The following is an 18,037-nucleotide window of genomic DNA, read 5'->3' as shown; positions in this document are numbered from 1 at the left end:
TGGATACTGAATTGCCTCTTTTACAACGTATTGAGCATTTATTGGGGATGATCCAAGCAAACAGAAACTCAAAGCTTGTCACAGTGCCAATTCATACTTTAGCTGGCATACCAGGGTTTACCAATGACCATGAAACCAGGATCCTAAACCATTATTTGTAATTAGTTTCCCAAACCACAGTGCACTAAACAAATTTTGCCCCAAGCCCAACTCCTATCATTCTCAGTCACACTTAATGAAAATAATGCAAGTTGCAGTTCCAAACTACTGAAGAGCACCAAATTGGAAAAAGCTGGTTTAAACCATCCCCAAACTATTAGTATAAGTTTCACAAGTACTCCATGTAGAATATCCTTAACAAGATACCTTCTAAAGAAGGAAACATTTTTTTTTAATATTGGGAGACAGATTTATATTTACTTGGCTGTACAGATTGCTGTTGTTAACTTACTTTTTCATTCCATGCCCAAAGTCCAATTCCAAGAAATGCTATGCCCAGGAACTGCAAGAGAAAATGAGAAATAGAGAGAGAGAAAAAACAAGAGGTAAGAATAGTAAGCATTTCAAGAGTTTTCTCAACCAGATGCCCTCCTGACATTATAATCTTGTAAGAATTCAAAAACCAAACCTGAACCAAGACTGCCATATGTAAAGCTTGACTGAACCAACTGTGAGTTTACACTTGGAGAGATTATCCCAAACCAGAACCACACGGAAAAATCAAAAAGCTGTCCAGAGGCAACTTGACAGAATAAAAGTGTCCACTGTGGGATTGGGTTAAAAGACTTGCTCAGCTCTGAAGGCCTGGAAAAAGTATTCTCAATCTAGCTTTAGTCTAAAAATACCTTAAAGAAAGCAATAAGACTTACCAACATAATGAAGCTAGAAAAAATTGAGAAGTTAGTCACAGCATAAACTTGCTATCCTACTGTATTACTTTCTGAGAATCTGTCCTTTTTAATGCATGTAGAACTTGCAGCCCAGCTTTACGTATTATAACTCAAAAACCAGTCTCTATTACTTTAATTCTTAGATAATATTGACTAGTTTCACATACTGCTTAAACTATAATATTAATTATAATATATAGTTTAACTATATTAATTAAACAAATATAGGTTTGCCACAATGTATTATATAACTATTGCTTAAAAAACAGGTCTAGATACATTTAGAGCAGTGTTTCTCAATCTCAGCAACTTTAAGATATATAGACTTCAACTCCCAGAATTCCCCAGTCAGCTATGGGAGTTGAAGTCCATACATCTTAAAGTTGCTGAGACTGAGAAACACTGATGTAGAGGCCAGATCTATCCATGGTTTTTCAGTGATTATCATTATATGCCTCAGAATACTAATTTTTAGAAAAGAGAAGGTGTTGTCTAAATACACTCTAATGAGTTCCCTAAAAGACTAAAAGTGTTTTAAAAACAGACGGATTTTTACTCTTAGCTAGTAAGTTTTAATTTCTCAGTGCTGACAACTGGAGGATGGGGACAGTTTTTAAAAAGCAATACTCTGTTTTGAGTATACAGGAAATACCTTAATACAAACTGAGTTCATTTCACCCTATTTGGATGCTTGTGAAAGTGGTCAAGACAGCACACAAAGAAGATACAGGCCGGTCCCCTCCCCAACCAGTGCATCAGCTGAGCAGCCTCACTCCTAGAAACCACATTTGGGGCACTGGACACCAACATATGTCGGGGGGGGGGGTTCCTGCAGACAGTTTTATTCTCCAGCAGAAACCAAACTCTTCATTACTGAGTGTTCCAGATGACAAAGTGGCCTCCAGGTTAAAGCTTTAGAGACAAATACCTGGGGGAAGAGTTCAATGAACATATTATTTTGAGGTGGAATTACTGGCAGATCCCCAACCTACCCTGTAATTTGCTTTTCTCATTTTCAATGCCTAAAAAGCTTTTGATAAGTTATGGAGCCAGCAAATTAAGATCACAGAAAACATCCATGTTGTATCAGATGATAAAAACAGTGATGAAGTTTGCACATCTTCAGAAGCTGACACTGGAAAGTGTTGTATTTGACTCAAAAAGAACATTTAGAAGAAATATTAAGGCTATCCTCCAGAGCTGAGGTCCCCTTTCTGCATTTGGAGAAACTTATACTGGCTTCGATGTTCCTAACACTATGACTGCAATCAAAGAATTACATTTGTGTGAGAGCCAATTTATGCATAATTATGGAAACCATTTCTTTTGATGAAAACTGTCATAATAATTGCAGCTACAGTAGTAGCAGTAGTAAAATATTCTTGTCCATATAAGTTTTGTCATACAAGGTGCCCCAGGGCAGATCCTGACATGTTGCCAAAAATAAGGTTATGAATCTTTTCTAGAAGCCTTGGAAAAGGTTCCTCTATTTCACTTAAACTGTACCTTTAGTGAAATACACATTTCACTTTAGTTCCTATTCAGGCTACCAAATCAGGGCTGCAAAAATCTGGAAAACCACTAGATATCTGTAAATATATACAAATCTCTCTCTCTCTGTGTCTCTCTCCCATTCTCCAAAGTTTTGCCGTCAAGATCTGGAACCTCCAGTATTACATAATATCCCTTAGTAAAAAGTATTAAAAGACACCTACACTGAGTGTGCTGTTTCCAGCAATAGCCAAAGATGCCTGAAAATAAATTTATACATATGCAAATTTGCTAGTGAGAAGCAGAAATTCTTCACACAACCACTCTGAGCAGCAGACACCCACTTCAATTCTGCTCTCCCCGTGGCCTGAACAGAAAGCGGTCAAGACAGCACACAAATTCACAATAAATTCATATAAATTCATTGTCTGTAGTGCAATAAGCAGAAAGATGGCAAATCTTTCATATTATATCCTATTCTTATCTATATTCCATTACCCTTACCATACCTAGAATGACTCCAGAAACAAAATACAGTACTGTACACATCTACAGCTGCTCTCTCCAAAAAGCAAAATAGTAGTGAAGAAGCAGTCTTATACTACACAACATGCCTCTCCAGACATTGCCAAACCAGAGATGCTGGGCAGCATGGCTTAGCAACATCTAAGACCAATGTGACCAACCTTCCGAATGTGTGAACTGAACTCATAAAATTCTAGCAATAACCATGACCATAGAGGTGAAGACCACGTACCTGGAGGGCACCCAGTTGAGGAAGAGAAATCTACAAAAAAGGTGCAGAACTGAACCTCCATAATGGAATCAAAGTATTTTCAAGAGCATCAGGCAGGGCAAGCAGTTAAGAGTGCCTATATGGAATTTGGAATCAAAGGAAAAATATATCTCTAATTATATTTTAGGGTCTACTCCCTAAAGGATGTTTCCTTATCAATTTTTTAAAAGTCAAGATTAACCCATTTTTGTACACTTTTTTCCTAATACAGCATGCTTGCAAGCAGTTTATATGAGCTTTTCTCTGCCCAACAGCACTTTTGATCTGGGAATTCCTCTGCAAAATTCAGAGGAGCGCAAAAACAGAAGGATACGTGTGTTCCTCTTCATGCATTCGTTCAAAAAGTGAACTAATATCTCTTCATTGTCAGTTCCTATTAAAATGTAAGCCAAATAATTATGTTCCTGGATAACCACAGTCACTGCAAACTGTAGGTCTGCTTTTAACTTAAAGTAAAAACCAGTATTAGACCCTTCAATTCCTAGTGTCAGACTGAGAGCAAAACTACAGTTTGCAGTAATTCAGAAGTCATCATAGTTCATTAACCAGGAAAGGAAGGGAAAACAATTCTAAGAGAGAAATGTTATAAGTCCAGTAAGATGCTTCTGGAATAAGTATAATAGAATAATACATTAGTTAGTTTGAGGATGCCCAAGTCCAGGTTGTTTTTGCTGCAAAAGCTTAACAATGCTAGCTTCTAAAAATGTTTCAATTCAGACATCATTCTAAACTAAAGTTGTGTTTCCCAAAGCTAGTCTACCAGCTGGTCACAAACCATATTTCATCAATACACTCTGATAACATTTTCAGTCGTGGTTTGCCATGACACATGAACCAAGACGACATGTCTTTGTTTCAGTATTTTTATTTCTTTTTGAAGTATAAAAGATGGGTCTGTCCCAATGTATATTCTCTGCATTTCAATATATAGTCATAAAAATAAAAGTAATCCAGAATTGCAATATAAATCATACATTAAGTAATATATATGTGTCAACTATTACATTCAGTGTGAGCAGATACAAGACTGAAGTCAGTGATGATATTTATCTTCTAATCTTTTTCTATAGTAACGTACTTTGGAATTAAGATTAGCTCTGTAGTGTAGAGGCTGCATCCATTTGTTCAGGATCTACTCTGTTCTAAAGAATATATCCTTTCCTTTTGCAATGTACTGTAAGCTCAGTTTACAATCAATAGCACCTCCATGTACTGAAATAAGAGAGGCAATAAGAACTTGAGAGTACCAGAGTAAAACTAGCTCAGATGACTTTTTAAAAAATATATGAAAACATCTCTTCACTAGGCACCAGAAAGATTAAAGATTTTATATTACACTCACTGACCTGGTTCACACGTCATGCAATGCTACAAAGTGGCCTTGTTTGATTTGGCTTAGTGTATTGTACAAACCCAGCCAGCTGTGGTTTACTCAATAAACATAATTATGTTTATTGATCAAACACAAAGGCTTTGCATAGAACTTCTTAAATTCTGCAGCATTATGACCCCACCAACTGACAAGGATATTATGAATTGTAGCTCAACAACATCAGGGAGGCCACAAACCCATGTGACCTGCTCAACCTATGAAAAACATAATTTCACTGGGGCTAGGACTGGCACAAAATAAACATATTGCCCCTTGTCAATAATTAATTTTAATTTCTAAAGGTGCCCTGGGCTGGATCCCCCCAAAACCACATACCAAGCCTCTCCTGTGAAGATCTGGCACAGATAGCAGACCCGTTCCAGATGCATATGTCACCAGTGTCCAGTACTGGACCCCTGCAATATTGTATTCTGGGATCTCTCCTCTCTGTGCAGACAGCAATCCACTCTGGGCTTCCATACCACAGGCACCCTGGTACAATACCACATCAGACACTTGCCAGACCACACTTCTACTCTGTATGAGCAGACACTTGTTCAGGCAAAGCAGAGGTGAGTTCTGGCAGTGCAAGCTCCCCCAAAACTCTAGCTGTGTCTGTTAAATGAACCTGCGTGTATATTTACAGAGAGAGAGAGGGAGGGAGGGAGAGAGAGAGAGAGAGAGGGAGGGAGGGAGGGAGGGAGGGAGGGAGAGAGAGAGAATGAATCAGCTCATCTGATTCTTCTTTGTGAGTATAGCACTGGATCCTCACCACATGGAAGTACTTCTCACACTATTCAGCAGCACACAAATCCTTGCACTGCAAGGAACCAAAACAGTGACTAGTGTGTGTTAAGTAATTTGCATTCCCTAAATTAAAATAATATTTGATATCAGTCAGTGGAAATACAGAGATCCAGAACACATGAATGTACTCATACTTCAAGAATCATTCTGCTAAGTATTGGACATGGACAATTATATTTTAGGAGATTAATCACAGCACTCTACCATGGGAAAACAAGCTATGGCTGGTATCTCTTGAATTCATATGGACATTTACAAGCTAGCTTGTAAACATTTACAGCTCACTTGCTGTCCATTTCTTTGTCCTTGAACAGCTGCCAGTGAGAAGCCTCATTCTAACTATTAGTGAATTAAGACACTGTAAATATTTAATTAGCACTTGCCTGAATTTATATCACCAAAGAATTTGTCTAGGAGACATTAGTTTCTGGATGTTAAATCTACTCCCTGATATCATTCTATAGACATTAAAATAAATAAATATTATTGGAAAAAATATTCAAATCCATTTTAATAGCAGCTATTCCCCCCCTTGCTCGATAGCTCTTTTCAAAAACACTGTATCACTAAATAAGATAATTTGTTCCAGCTCTGTTGTGGAAAACATTAAGATAGGGAACATGGCTTCTGGAATTCTTTCCTATCCAACAATGGCCATATGTTTGTGTGCATGTTGTGCATTGGGAAGCATGGAACAGGCTGCATAGGCCATGCTCTGGATCATATGATCCATCTGGCTTAGAATGGCAGAGTTGACATCATTCTGAGGCACTCCTCACCTTCTTTCATAGGGATGTGTTAGGAAAAATTTTCTCAATCCTTTTTTCCCTGTGTGGTAGAAAAACTCAATAAATGCCAACAACAGGAGAAGATCTAAACAATCATTTTAATAAAGCTAGCAAGTTACATTGAATCATTGGTTTCCTACACCCAAATGGTCCAAGATCAAGCACCTCCAGGTTACAGAGATCTTATACAGTATATTGATCAAAGGCAATTCAAACATGCATAGAGCTAATAAGCCCCCTCACTGCAATTCCAGAAAAAATATTACAACTGATATAACTATGATAAAAAAAAGAGACAAAGATATTCTATAAAGCCTGAAGAGACACTACAATAATCTCCTCTGAAATATAACATAGCAACTTTGAAATACAGGAGGTGCCAGAGTGATAACTATTATTCTATCACAGTGACCATGAACTAACTACAAGGAGGGAGAAGATAAAGAAGTAACTACTACACATCTTTGAGTCTGGTATTTCTCACAAAGGACATAAATTCCTCAAAGAATGCAAAGCAAGTAACAAGACATCTACAAAGGGATAGAATATAAAACTTACTCAGAGTAAATAATTCATGGAAAACCGACACTATTGCTAATCCCGCATATAATTCATATAATATTCAAGTTCTCCAACTTCTGCAGATCCTGACTGGTCAGGCCTTGTCCCCACACATCAAATTTGGCCCAGTTCTGTTCAGGTTTTGGAAAGTTATTGTGCTGATGGATAATCTCCCCTCCCCCCATACACACCTTTACATAATTTCTTTTTGACATTCCAACATCAGTCTTCACACGACCACAGTCAGAACTGCGAAAATCACCAAGTAAACTATGTTTCACTTTGAACTGATGCACCCAGATGGAAAGTTGGATATGAATGCAGGGAAGGCATGCTGCAAAAACATAAAAACCTAGAAGGTAGCAACTCCTTTTGCTTCAAAAATCAACACTACCAATTGTTTGCATGACTTTATTTCCAGCATCACTGCCAAAATCAGAGTCAGGCAATTTCATGTGTATCTCCTGGATCCTCTTCACTATCATATGGTATATAATGAATACAAGAAGAGAGGAACCCAAACATCAAGACCCAAGTGGAAAGCCTCATATTTATATTTAAATACCTGAAGTCTGGTACTCCCAGAGCACTGGCTCTCATAGTTTAATATATGAATACAGAAGACAATATTCTAAAACTGCCTTTAAAACTTTCTGAAACATTCAACATCTTATACCACTGCAGGTTACTTTGTCAGACACACTTATCCTGAGACAGATATATCCATGGTTGGGTGGATCGGAAAGCAAGTGAAAAAACAATGCGTTCAGAGATAACTGAAACAGAGAGCAGAGAGGCTTGTGGCAACAGAGTAATTCAGTTATCCCTCTGGGAAATTGCTAAAAACATGTTTGATCAATTATGCTTTCTTCCTTCTTACTGTATTATAGATTAAAAAAAAAAACAGAAGTGAATTGTTTAAAAAAAGCAACAAAATTTGACCATTCGCACACCCATACACACACACATGAATACTTAATAGTTTGTAATAATCTTGCATGTAGTTTTTAAAAAGTAGGAATACCAGAAGAGGGTGCAAAACTGATGGGCATTAAACTAGTTCAGTCACTGTAATAGCCGTCAGCCCTAGCAAAGACGGCCTGCAATAAAGTGGATAGTTTAGTAAAAACAAAAAGTCTGTCAAGAGATCTAATGAAAGTTTTTTAAAATATCAAAGGAATGACTGAAGAGTACAACCGTCAGGAGGCCAGCAACAGCAAGGTCTGCTAAACCAGCAATGTCTCCCAAAAGGACATCAGAAACTCCTCCCCTTACTTGGTCTTTGCAACAGGGATGGCCATGTTTCTGCAGCTTAGTACTCCTACATTATACATCAGGAAGGGAGGGAGGGAGGGAGGGAAGGAGGAAGCTAGCTTCCATTTATTTTACATTACATGCCATAAAAAGAAACCACACTGCCAAAAATACCATATTCCTACCAAATTTCTGCAGGTGATCCTGGAGGGTTCTGGAAACTAAAGTGGGGCTGGGGCCACACATGGCCTAGAGGTGCTATTGATGCTTTTAAAAAAAGGTAGAAAGGTTCATATGGAAATTAATTTTTAGGTGCAGTTGCATTCATACACCCACAAGCACTCAAATGGAGGAGTTTAAAATATCACTCAAGAACCTTAAAGAGCAGCGGATGGTTGATATATCGACAACACAGAAGCAATCTACTGTGCGCATCAAGTAACAGGCATGAGCAAAGAAAGCAGTTGAAAAGGTTGAATGGCCTATAGAAAGTAAGTATATATGACCAGGCTGGGGATGAGCAGTTGGTTGAGCAATTTCGTTTTGACATTAACTAGGATAAAAACAGGGACCTGACTTGATGAGGTGGGTCAACGGGAAGATTTGGCCTTTGCAACAGATTCTTTGGGTTAGGGCCAGAACAACTAGCACTTACGTAATATTTTGCACAACAGCATCAACCACAAGAACAAGCATTTGTCCTGGCTAATGAGGGGGAAAGTTACAGGAGAAATGAATGAAAGGGCAGCTATTTATTACTTGTGATTTGAAGAAACATCTTTTATTCTAGTTTGCTTAGCAACTTTGCACATGCTCAACATGGGAAAACAAAACAAAAGATAACGCTGCATGTTGTCCTTTTAAAGTTGGGGAGGGGGGAAGAGGCATATATGTAGGAATTCAATGCCTGCCATTATGTTGTTTTATTAGAATTATATCCTGCCTTTCATTCACAAGCTGAAAGTGATAAATGTAGCATTCCTTCCTCCCATTTTCTCCCATAATAATCCTGAGAGACTGGTCTGAGAGAGAGTGACTGGGCCCAAGACTGGCTTCCATGGCTGAGGGGAATCTTCAACCTAGGTCTCCCCGCTTTTAGTCGAACACTTGAAGTACTATGCCACACTGATAACAGCAAGCTTCTAGTATATTGAACTAGAAATCCTACAAATCCATGTTTTCTACCAAGTTGGCTACAAATTCTATTAACTGCAGTCCTATCACATCGGGACAGCATTGGGTTGGCAAAAGGTGCCATAGACTATTGAGCCTAGGAACTGCAGGGCCATGCCAGTGTCTCTATTCCCCTTTAAGCTTCCTCTTGATTAATTTTACTCAGAAAAACATTTAAAGTTAGCAGGGTTAGATCACAGTCCTCCTGATTCTCAGTAGCTTGGCCCAGAGCTACTGGTCACACTGCCTTGGGCAGCAAGTGTGAAATCCAAAAGGCTTTCCTCAAGATCACTGAACAATTACAGTTGGACTAAACTAAAAGATATCCACAAATATATCATGATTTCCTGTCTAGTTCAGCATTAGCTGGAAAGGATACCATACATATTATTAAGCAACCTCAGAAATGAATACTGGCTTCATAATATTCTTGACTCCATCCACACAATTTTGTTTTCAGTAAAAATCCACTTCCCTCTCTTGGGATACTCCTTGCTAATAAGCTAGGAATCCTTCAGACAGAATTTGTTTCCTGAGAACAAGAAATTATTGCTTTAAAGTAGTCAATATACATTATGGGTCCCTTTGTCCACAAGCCCACTAGCAAACTTCTTTCACAGGTCTGTATACTCACTCATACAGTGTAGTCTGTAAGAGGTATGGTGATGAACATGGAGAAAAAAATAAAGATGCACTTGAGCAGAGCTCAACTCTTGATCCATGCAGTCTTCTTTGTGGTTACTACTTTATGCTGTAAGTTGATTTATCATAGACTTCCATAACCTGGCACCCTTCAGATATGTTACAACTCCCAAAATTTCTGGTTCTTACAACATCTTGTGGACCCCACATTGGAGAAGGCTGGCTTATCATTTTACCCAAAAAATGAATAAAATAGCACATATCAAATAATAATTCCTTAATTGGTCTTGCTGTGCTCATTAGGTACTCCTGATATTTGCACTCTCAATTTTGAATAGACCAGCTTCCCTTACACAATAACAAAAAAAGAGTCTCTATATTTGCCCAACCACAGTAACAGTTCCTGGAATCTCTGACAGAAAGAAAGAAGGAAGAGCACTTGCATAGTTGCTCAAATAACTGCATGTTTGACAAAGGGCTCATCCAGACATCTCACTAACGACAGCACAAAGATCTCCGTTAATTATTTTTGGAGGACATGTCCTCATGATGTCTTCATCTCCAGACCTTTATAGGGGCAGGCTAAATGCATCCCTAGCTCTTCAGTTTCAAAAAAAGTGTCTTCCATCTTTTCCTGATACATATCTCAGTGTATAAGCACTGATCTATGATGCCCCATTCATAATATTGGTGATGACAGAGCCAAGGGCTGACATCTGCTGAACACCTATTGGCTGGTTCAGGCTGGTGCAGTCATTTCCCCTTCTTTCTGGTTACTAACCTTCACGGCCATTTTGGCTTGGGCCACAGAAAAAGCAGAATCTGGTCTGCATGGAGGTATCTGTCCATCTAATGACTGATTTGCTCTTTGCAAACTACTGTCCATATATTATGCAGGCTTCTTATATACACTGGTATGCTGGCCCTCTGGAGGACCATTAGACCTGTTATGAAACACTTGCTCAGTGGTTGGTAAAAAAAAAAAAAAAACCATGAGCTGCCACAGTGATCTAAACTGAGAAAAAGATGTACTCCTGATTCTGCATTAAAGGCTTTCTGATGCTTCTGCCAGCAAGGGGTTTTGTGTGGCTATGCTTTCGATTGCTTTTATCACTTTGGGAGGGAGGCAGTGCCATTTTGCCTAAAGTAATTCCCTTCTGCACACTCCATGGGTAAGACCAGATGGTGCTATGGTGGACACTGGCTATCAGGGATGTCACTCTTTTCACTCAGATATAAATGTGTCAGTAGTTTAAACCAATTAAGACGTACTGACTAATGTATATTTAATTGAGATGCAACCCCACTTCATTTTCAAAGCTTTCAGCAGGCATTGCATGTTTCCTTCTGTGAATGAGAGACTAATCCCTTCTACCAGAATAGACGGGTCAGAAAAAAAACTTGGAAATTGTTTTCACCCTTGAAGAGACAGGGCTGAAAAGAAGGGACTAAAAAAGCCAAGAAAGAAACTGTCTTCAGCCTTGCTAAGGACTCCGCATGACCACACTGCTGAAGCTTGCAGGCCTTCATCCTTTCCCTCCTAAAGAACTGAGAAGGTGATCTGGTATTATCAGATGGCTTATAAGGAAGGCTACACAAGTCATATATGGTTATGTGCATATACACACATACCACCCACATATACATCAGGCAACTTAATTCTGTCACATCTACAAGCTTTACTTTACATATAAAAGATCTTCCATTGCATTAGTGCTAGAGATTTCAGCGCAGACCTCTTAGTTTAGCTCAGGTTTAATTTCTTTTTATCCATTTTTTAAATCCCAGAAACAGGCCTGTGGGATCTTAAACCCTAATGAATGTGTTATTGTTGCTATTAATATATGGATACACTCTGTTGAAATGACTGTAATTCAGGAAAACCTTAACAACAATAAATTGGTTAGCTTTTCATGTGTCACAAGAACCTTGATTGCTTTTGCTGCAACATACTAACACAGCTACTCCTCAGGAAATTAGTATACAAAGGCACCAACAAGAAATGTTGGCCTGTGCAAGAAGTTATTTATTTATTTAATCAATCAATCAATCAATCTAATTCTAGCATAATAGCCTGAAGATCAACTGCAGGACCATTAATACTTTTGGAACCATTAACATTACAAGGAACAGGCAACCGCCATCCTTCCTTAAGGCTGCAAACTCATAATTACATAATTGGCAAACTCATAATTACAGAACCATGATGTTGGAAATAGCTATTTACACACTGAATGCAACCCGGTGCTCAGTGTGGAAATCCCAGTTGAAGCATCCCAACAGATTGCTTGAACAAATCCAACAAAGAGGATGTCACCCTCTTTCTTGATAATTTTTTAATACTGATTTTTTCTTATCACTAAGATGTTTTTCTTAACTTTCAACTGGAATCTACCCTAGTATAAATTAAGGCCATCATTCCTTGCCCTGCAAACTGAGACAACGAAGAACAGACCTTGATTTCCTATGTGACACATCTTTCAGTAACTGAAAAATGCTGTCCTCCCTCATAATCTTTTCCCAAGGCTAAACATCAGACTCTCTTCATAAGATTTAGATCCCAATGCTCTGACCATCCTTTTTGCCTTTCACAAAACCTATGCCAGCTTCCCTGAATTTTTATTGCAGTCTGATGCTCAGAACTGGATACAGAAGTAGAGGCAGGATCTGACCAAAACAGATCATAGTGGAATGATTACTTCCTCTATTCTTAAGGCAAGAAACTATGTCAAGAAAGTGTTCCAGAGCATAAGAAGGTGCTATGGAAGTGGGATGGGGGATTCTAAAATTGTGATGCCATTCTGGAAAAGTTCTTTGGCATAATCAGGCAGGATGCCGATAAGGACATCTTAGGTAAGGTGTAGACCATTTCTACACCTGTATTCTAAAAACCTAACAGAAAAAGCAGCTTCAAGAGGCATAATAATGAAATATTTTCTTTTCCAACTTGCCAAATTAAACTTCTTGTTTAAAGGAGAACAATACCAAAGGAATTGTCAACAGAAACAGCAAAAAAAATTAGGACATGCTTGACCAGCTTGCCAAGTAGGATTCTACCTGTCCAGTCCAAAAACTGAGGGACAGCTTGCTAGGGATTCCACCCCTGTGTGAAGTCAAGGGGACCTGCACTAGGAGACAGGCCTTCTCACTAGCAGCTGAAGGTGTAATGGGCTTCCCCATTCCTCTCATTCAGAAAGGCCCTTAAAAGCATTCTGTTTCAAAAGGCCTCTGCATCCTAGGATGATAAGGAACTCTTATCTATTATTTATAATGATGTTTGATTGACTACTGCATTGTTTTTAACAGTTGAGATATTGCTTCTTGCTGTGCTCATGCAACTGCCCAGGATCCAGTAAACTGAAATGGTTTATGAATGCTGTGAAATAGATAAAAATAAACCTGCTGTGCTTCCCTGTTACCTGAACTGTTTGAATCACAGTTAACACATCCACAGCCATAGCTTTTGATGCAATATATAGGTTGGAATAAAAAGGTGACTTCACACACTATGCTACACCAAGAGGTTTGCTGAAAAAGCCAAAATGCTTGAAAATGGATGAGTTATGTAAAATGCCACGCTGAAATCAAACAAACTACATCATAGCTAAGTTAAGGCTCTATATCTGGGCTGCAAAAATCTGGATGCCTACTAGATTGCAGCCAAAAGATACAAAACTCTAATCTCTAGTTTCTGCAGCCCAGATGTAGTAGCATTAGGTGTAAGGCAATATAAAAACCCAGCCAAAATTATGAAAGACACTGAACCAATGATTACATGTGGCACTCAGTGGCATGCGTATTGAGACAGATAACATAATGTATAGTAGATAATCAAATAGCAAATGTCAATGAAAGATTAAAGAAACTAACCATGCTATAATGTGTATTTTAAGCCAGGGATTATTTTTAAAAATCTATGCCACTGAACCTGTTTGCAAAAATAATTTCAGAAAATTTGGGGGCACTGATACAGAGCGCACATATCTCACTAAGGCAGGAGTTCCCAACCTGGGGTACCCGCACCCCTGGGAGTGCAAGATGGAATTTCAGGGAGTGCAACAAAGAGTGGCTTGTGTCCCTTAGTGACGAGTCATGAGTCATCACTCAGTCAGCTGCCAGTGTGCCTTGAGCACCACAACTTCAAATGTGATATTACCTTTGTAGGGAGTATGAACATTAATCAAACATTTCCTAGGGGTATGGGCATAGTAAAGGTTGGGAACCATTGCACTAAGGCATAAAGTGGATTGTTGCTTCTAGCTAAGTCGAACCTTCCACTGCCTGCTTTGGTGTCCTCCAAATGTGTTTGGCCAGCAACTGGCAGAATCTCCAACTGTCGTGGTCTTTGGATATAATGTCTGAAAAATTCTGGGAGTTGCAATCCCAAAACATCTGGACACCACCATATTAGGGAAAGTTTCATAAGGTGCTGCATGAAACAAAATAATTGTGGCTTATTCAGCAACCCATAAGGAATTCATGGCTTAGCACAATGTCTGAATCTGGTAACTCAAGTTTTTGCCCATCATGTTGAGCTCACCAACAAAGATCCACTTGAATTAATGACTAGCTGGCCTTTCCCTGTGACTGCATACTATTAGAGATGAGCACTGGTGGACCATTTATTTTTCAGGCAAGCTTATTTGATTTCTTTGAGGAACTTTGGTAAGTTCCCAAGAAAATTCCACCTTCTACAGAGCTCAGAATTTGAAAGCAAGTGCCTAAAGAAAGAGTGTTCATGCAGCTCTCAGATAAATAGACAAAATAAGGGCCTAGTAAATGTTACACTGTAAGCTGTTTAAATGTTTACTCAATTTTATGACACTGGCTATTGAAATATAATTATCATTTAATTATATGTATTAAATGGTACATTTTCTATTTTAGAAGACACTATGCTTACATGGGAAAAGAGCTAAAACATTTCAATAGCCAGACAAAAATAAATTAGAAGTACAGATTTACAAGAAACAAAACACCCATTAATAACACAGAGAAAGATACTCATATTTTAGCATCTGTTTCATAATATATGTTCACTAGGGTCACTAGGGGTACATTAAAACACACTCAAAACAGATCATCAGAAAAGATCTCAATGACCTTCTCTGGCAATTATATACCCAATTCAAGCCATTATTTATATTGCATTAGGACATCATGCTCATCATCCATATTCCAAGTAGCACACATGCAGACGTCCTCCTCTCATTCTATCCTTGCAACAATCTTAATGAAATAAATTAGGACTATCACCATTTCTCAGTTCAAAATTGCTCAGTAAGTTCTATGACTAAGGATGACTGAAAACTTAAAGTAGGGTCTTTTCAAATTCTTATCCAACACTTTAATCATTACACTGATTCTCCCACATTATACTGGCTTTATTTTGATATACAGCTATTTTAGGATACTGGCTACAGAAGAATAGTATTTCTGTCCATTATACTGCATGAACTATAGAATCATAGCATGAGTTGAACATGACCTTGGAAATATTCTAAACCAATTACTTCCCTTGCTCAGGAATCCATTATTACAGCAACCCTGATGGATGGCCATTCAGGCACTAATGATTTTGATCTGTTCCCATGATGGGGAAAAAAATCTGTATCCAATTTAACAGGCAGTTTAACTCCAAAGTATTTTCCAGTCCAAAATAAGTGTATTGTTTTACAAGAAGACAAGTAAAAGGTTTGGCTGATATACAGCAGAAATGCAAATGAAGATCAACAGATGCTGGTTGCAGAGGATGAGTTGGTTGGCAATGGTTAAGGAATGACACAGAATGGTAAAGTGGTCAGTTGTGGTTGCAGTTGCGCTAACAGCTTGCTGATGCTTGGCAATTACATCAACTAACTGAGGATCCCTTGGATGTCTGATCCCTGAAGGAAACCCTGGGTTTATTTCAGATCACGTTATATCAACACTTGGTTAAGTAAAAGAAGATTTTAGGATTCAAGCAGCTTTGAATAAATGATTACGGCCGTTAACATGAATAAGGCAATCAATGCTAGACATGGAAGAAGAGTCTGGGATGACATTTGTGGAATAACTCAAGCACTTGAGGGAGAACAGGTTTTTAATCTAGAAGCAGGTACTGTACATGAACCAAGAGGTTTCTGCCCCCCATGTGGCACACTGACAGTATGAAAAATATCCCACAGGACCCATTAAGCCTTTACACATGAGCAAATATTCCAACACTTCACTAAGTTAATAGCAATGGCCTGTGGTTCTTGAATTAAATACCCTTGCTTCAACTTAGACATGAGTTCACAAGCGCTGGCAACAAATTAGAGTTCACAAGAAATGAGTTCACAAGTGCTGGCATGAAATTAGAATAATACAGTGGTACCTCGGGATACGAACGCCTCTACTAACGAACTTTTCGGGTTACAACCAGCTCCAGCCACAAAAATTTACCTCGATGTGCGAACTCCGCCTCGGGGTACGGTCATTTTTCCACCCTGACACATGGTCCGCGGCCGTTCTCCCACCGCGCTGCGTGGCACCCGGCCGTTCTCCCGCCGCGCCATGCCCGGCCGTTCTCCCGCCGCGCTGCACCCAGCCGTTCTCCCGCCGCGCCGCGCCATGCCCGGCCTTTTTCCCACCGCGCCGCGCCCAGCCGTTCTCCCACCACGCCGCACTGCGCCACACCCGGCCATTCTCCCGCCGCGCCATGCCTGGCCGTTCTCCCACCCCTGATGCGTGGTCCACGGACGCCAGAATGGATTAACGGTAATTACATTGAACCTTATGGGAAAATTTGCTTTGGGGTGCGACCAAATTCGGAGGGCGGAACGGATTAACCGGATTTACATTGAACCCTATGGGGAAATTTGCGTCAGGTTACAACCAACTCGGGATACGCCCAGAGTCACGGAACGCATTAAATTCGTATCCCGAGGTACCACTGTAGTTTAATATAATCCAAGTAAAAGATATTTGATGATAACATTGCTTATCATAGCCAGTGAAGGGGATGGGGAATAACTTGATACACAAACTTAAATTGCTCATTGTGTTCAGAGTAGATAATGGCATTCCATTAATTTTATGTATCTCTTTGTAAATCATAAATAACTTGGTCTGCGTGAGCCATTCAACTGAGAAGCAAGAAAAAAATCTTTCAACTTTCAACTGATAAACTTGTTTTCTGCCCTCCAAGGCACCACCATTTCTAAGATACAATATTTTTCTCTGATATTCCCATTTTTAAGAAGGAATAAATAAAGAAGAAAACAGGAACAGGAGTGAGGACGTGCCTAATTTCCCATGCGACAGGTTCCATTGTAACAAACTTGGTGTAAGGTACTGAGAATTCACTTTATGGGTCAGTTCTTGTAAAATCACACAAAGTGTGTGTGGGAGGGGAAACAACAAAGAATTAGTTTTCCTTGTACTGTATCCTGGTCCAAATAGATTCTCCTATTTTGAAGTTAAAGGGAAAATAGTGTTAGTTGCATCTCATACATAATTTGATAATTCTTTCTTTATAAAAGATGATGGTCCTTTAAGTAGCTCTAACCATTTACAATGAGCTCCCCCTGTTAAGAATGGGATTAAAAAATCTTGATTTACCAACAGCTTTGTTTACAGATACAAGTTTTCCTGCAAATTGAACAGTGTGTCCATTGTCATCCATTTTCAAATGAGAACATGGCTAGCAAAATATGGATTTTAATGAAGTCTATTTTATGGCCCAATTAATTTTTATGTCCCTTTCAATATGTCAAATTGAATCACTCAGAGCTAATTAACAAGGAACCTTTGTTGGTTTCTTGTTCAGTGAAAACCAAAAAATGGTTTTTAGAAAGTATCCTCTTTTTTTCCTATTGCCAATAGTTAAAATTCAGTTAAATGTTTTTTCTCATATCCTTTCAAATGTAAGTTGAGATTTATTTCATGGGAGAATCCTCAAATGTTTGCAGTAATTCTAATTTCAATTCAAAAATCAATTATCTGCAAAAACTCTTACTTAGGACAAATGTCCCTATCAAAAACTTCCCCACTTCTGATGCCTACCCTTAAGTTGGAACAGACTTGACTCAAGCAGGCAGCAATACCAACATTCTTAAATCTTTTCATCAATATATTATTTTGTGGAAAGAAAGACAGTCTAAAAGCAGAGCACATCTATGCCCTTTGAGAAATTTGGCCTTCTTAAAACTTCTATGAATTTAGGAATTACTATACATTTCAACTCTTAACTGGAAAAAAAGAAGGAAAAAAGTAATGTGACAAAGTAAGCCAGCAAAAA

General features: G+C 38.7%; 1 protein-coding gene across 2 annotated transcripts in view; it reads right to left on the bottom strand.

The window, feature by feature from the left end:
* Positions 1–18,037, bottom strand: part of TSPAN5 (tetraspanin 5) — a 78,136-nt gene that overhangs the window by 19,602 nt on the left and 40,497 nt on the right. For both annotated transcript variants that reach the window (XM_088133036.1, XM_007426321.3), the window contains exon 2: positions 452–502. In XM_088133036.1, coding sequence (XP_087989162.1) covers positions 452–502 — 51 coding nt within the window. The remainder of the gene's footprint in view (positions 1–451; positions 503–18,037) is intronic.

The sequence above is a fragment of the Python bivittatus genome, unplaced genomic scaffold (assembly GCF_059951505.1).
Source record: "Python bivittatus isolate LINGU-HERP-01145 unplaced genomic scaffold, Pbiv_v1 ctg000070_np1212, whole genome shotgun sequence".
Lineage (NCBI taxonomy): Eukaryota > Metazoa > Chordata > Lepidosauria > Squamata > Pythonidae > Python > Python bivittatus.
This window is presented reverse-complemented; position numbering and strand designations above follow the sequence as displayed.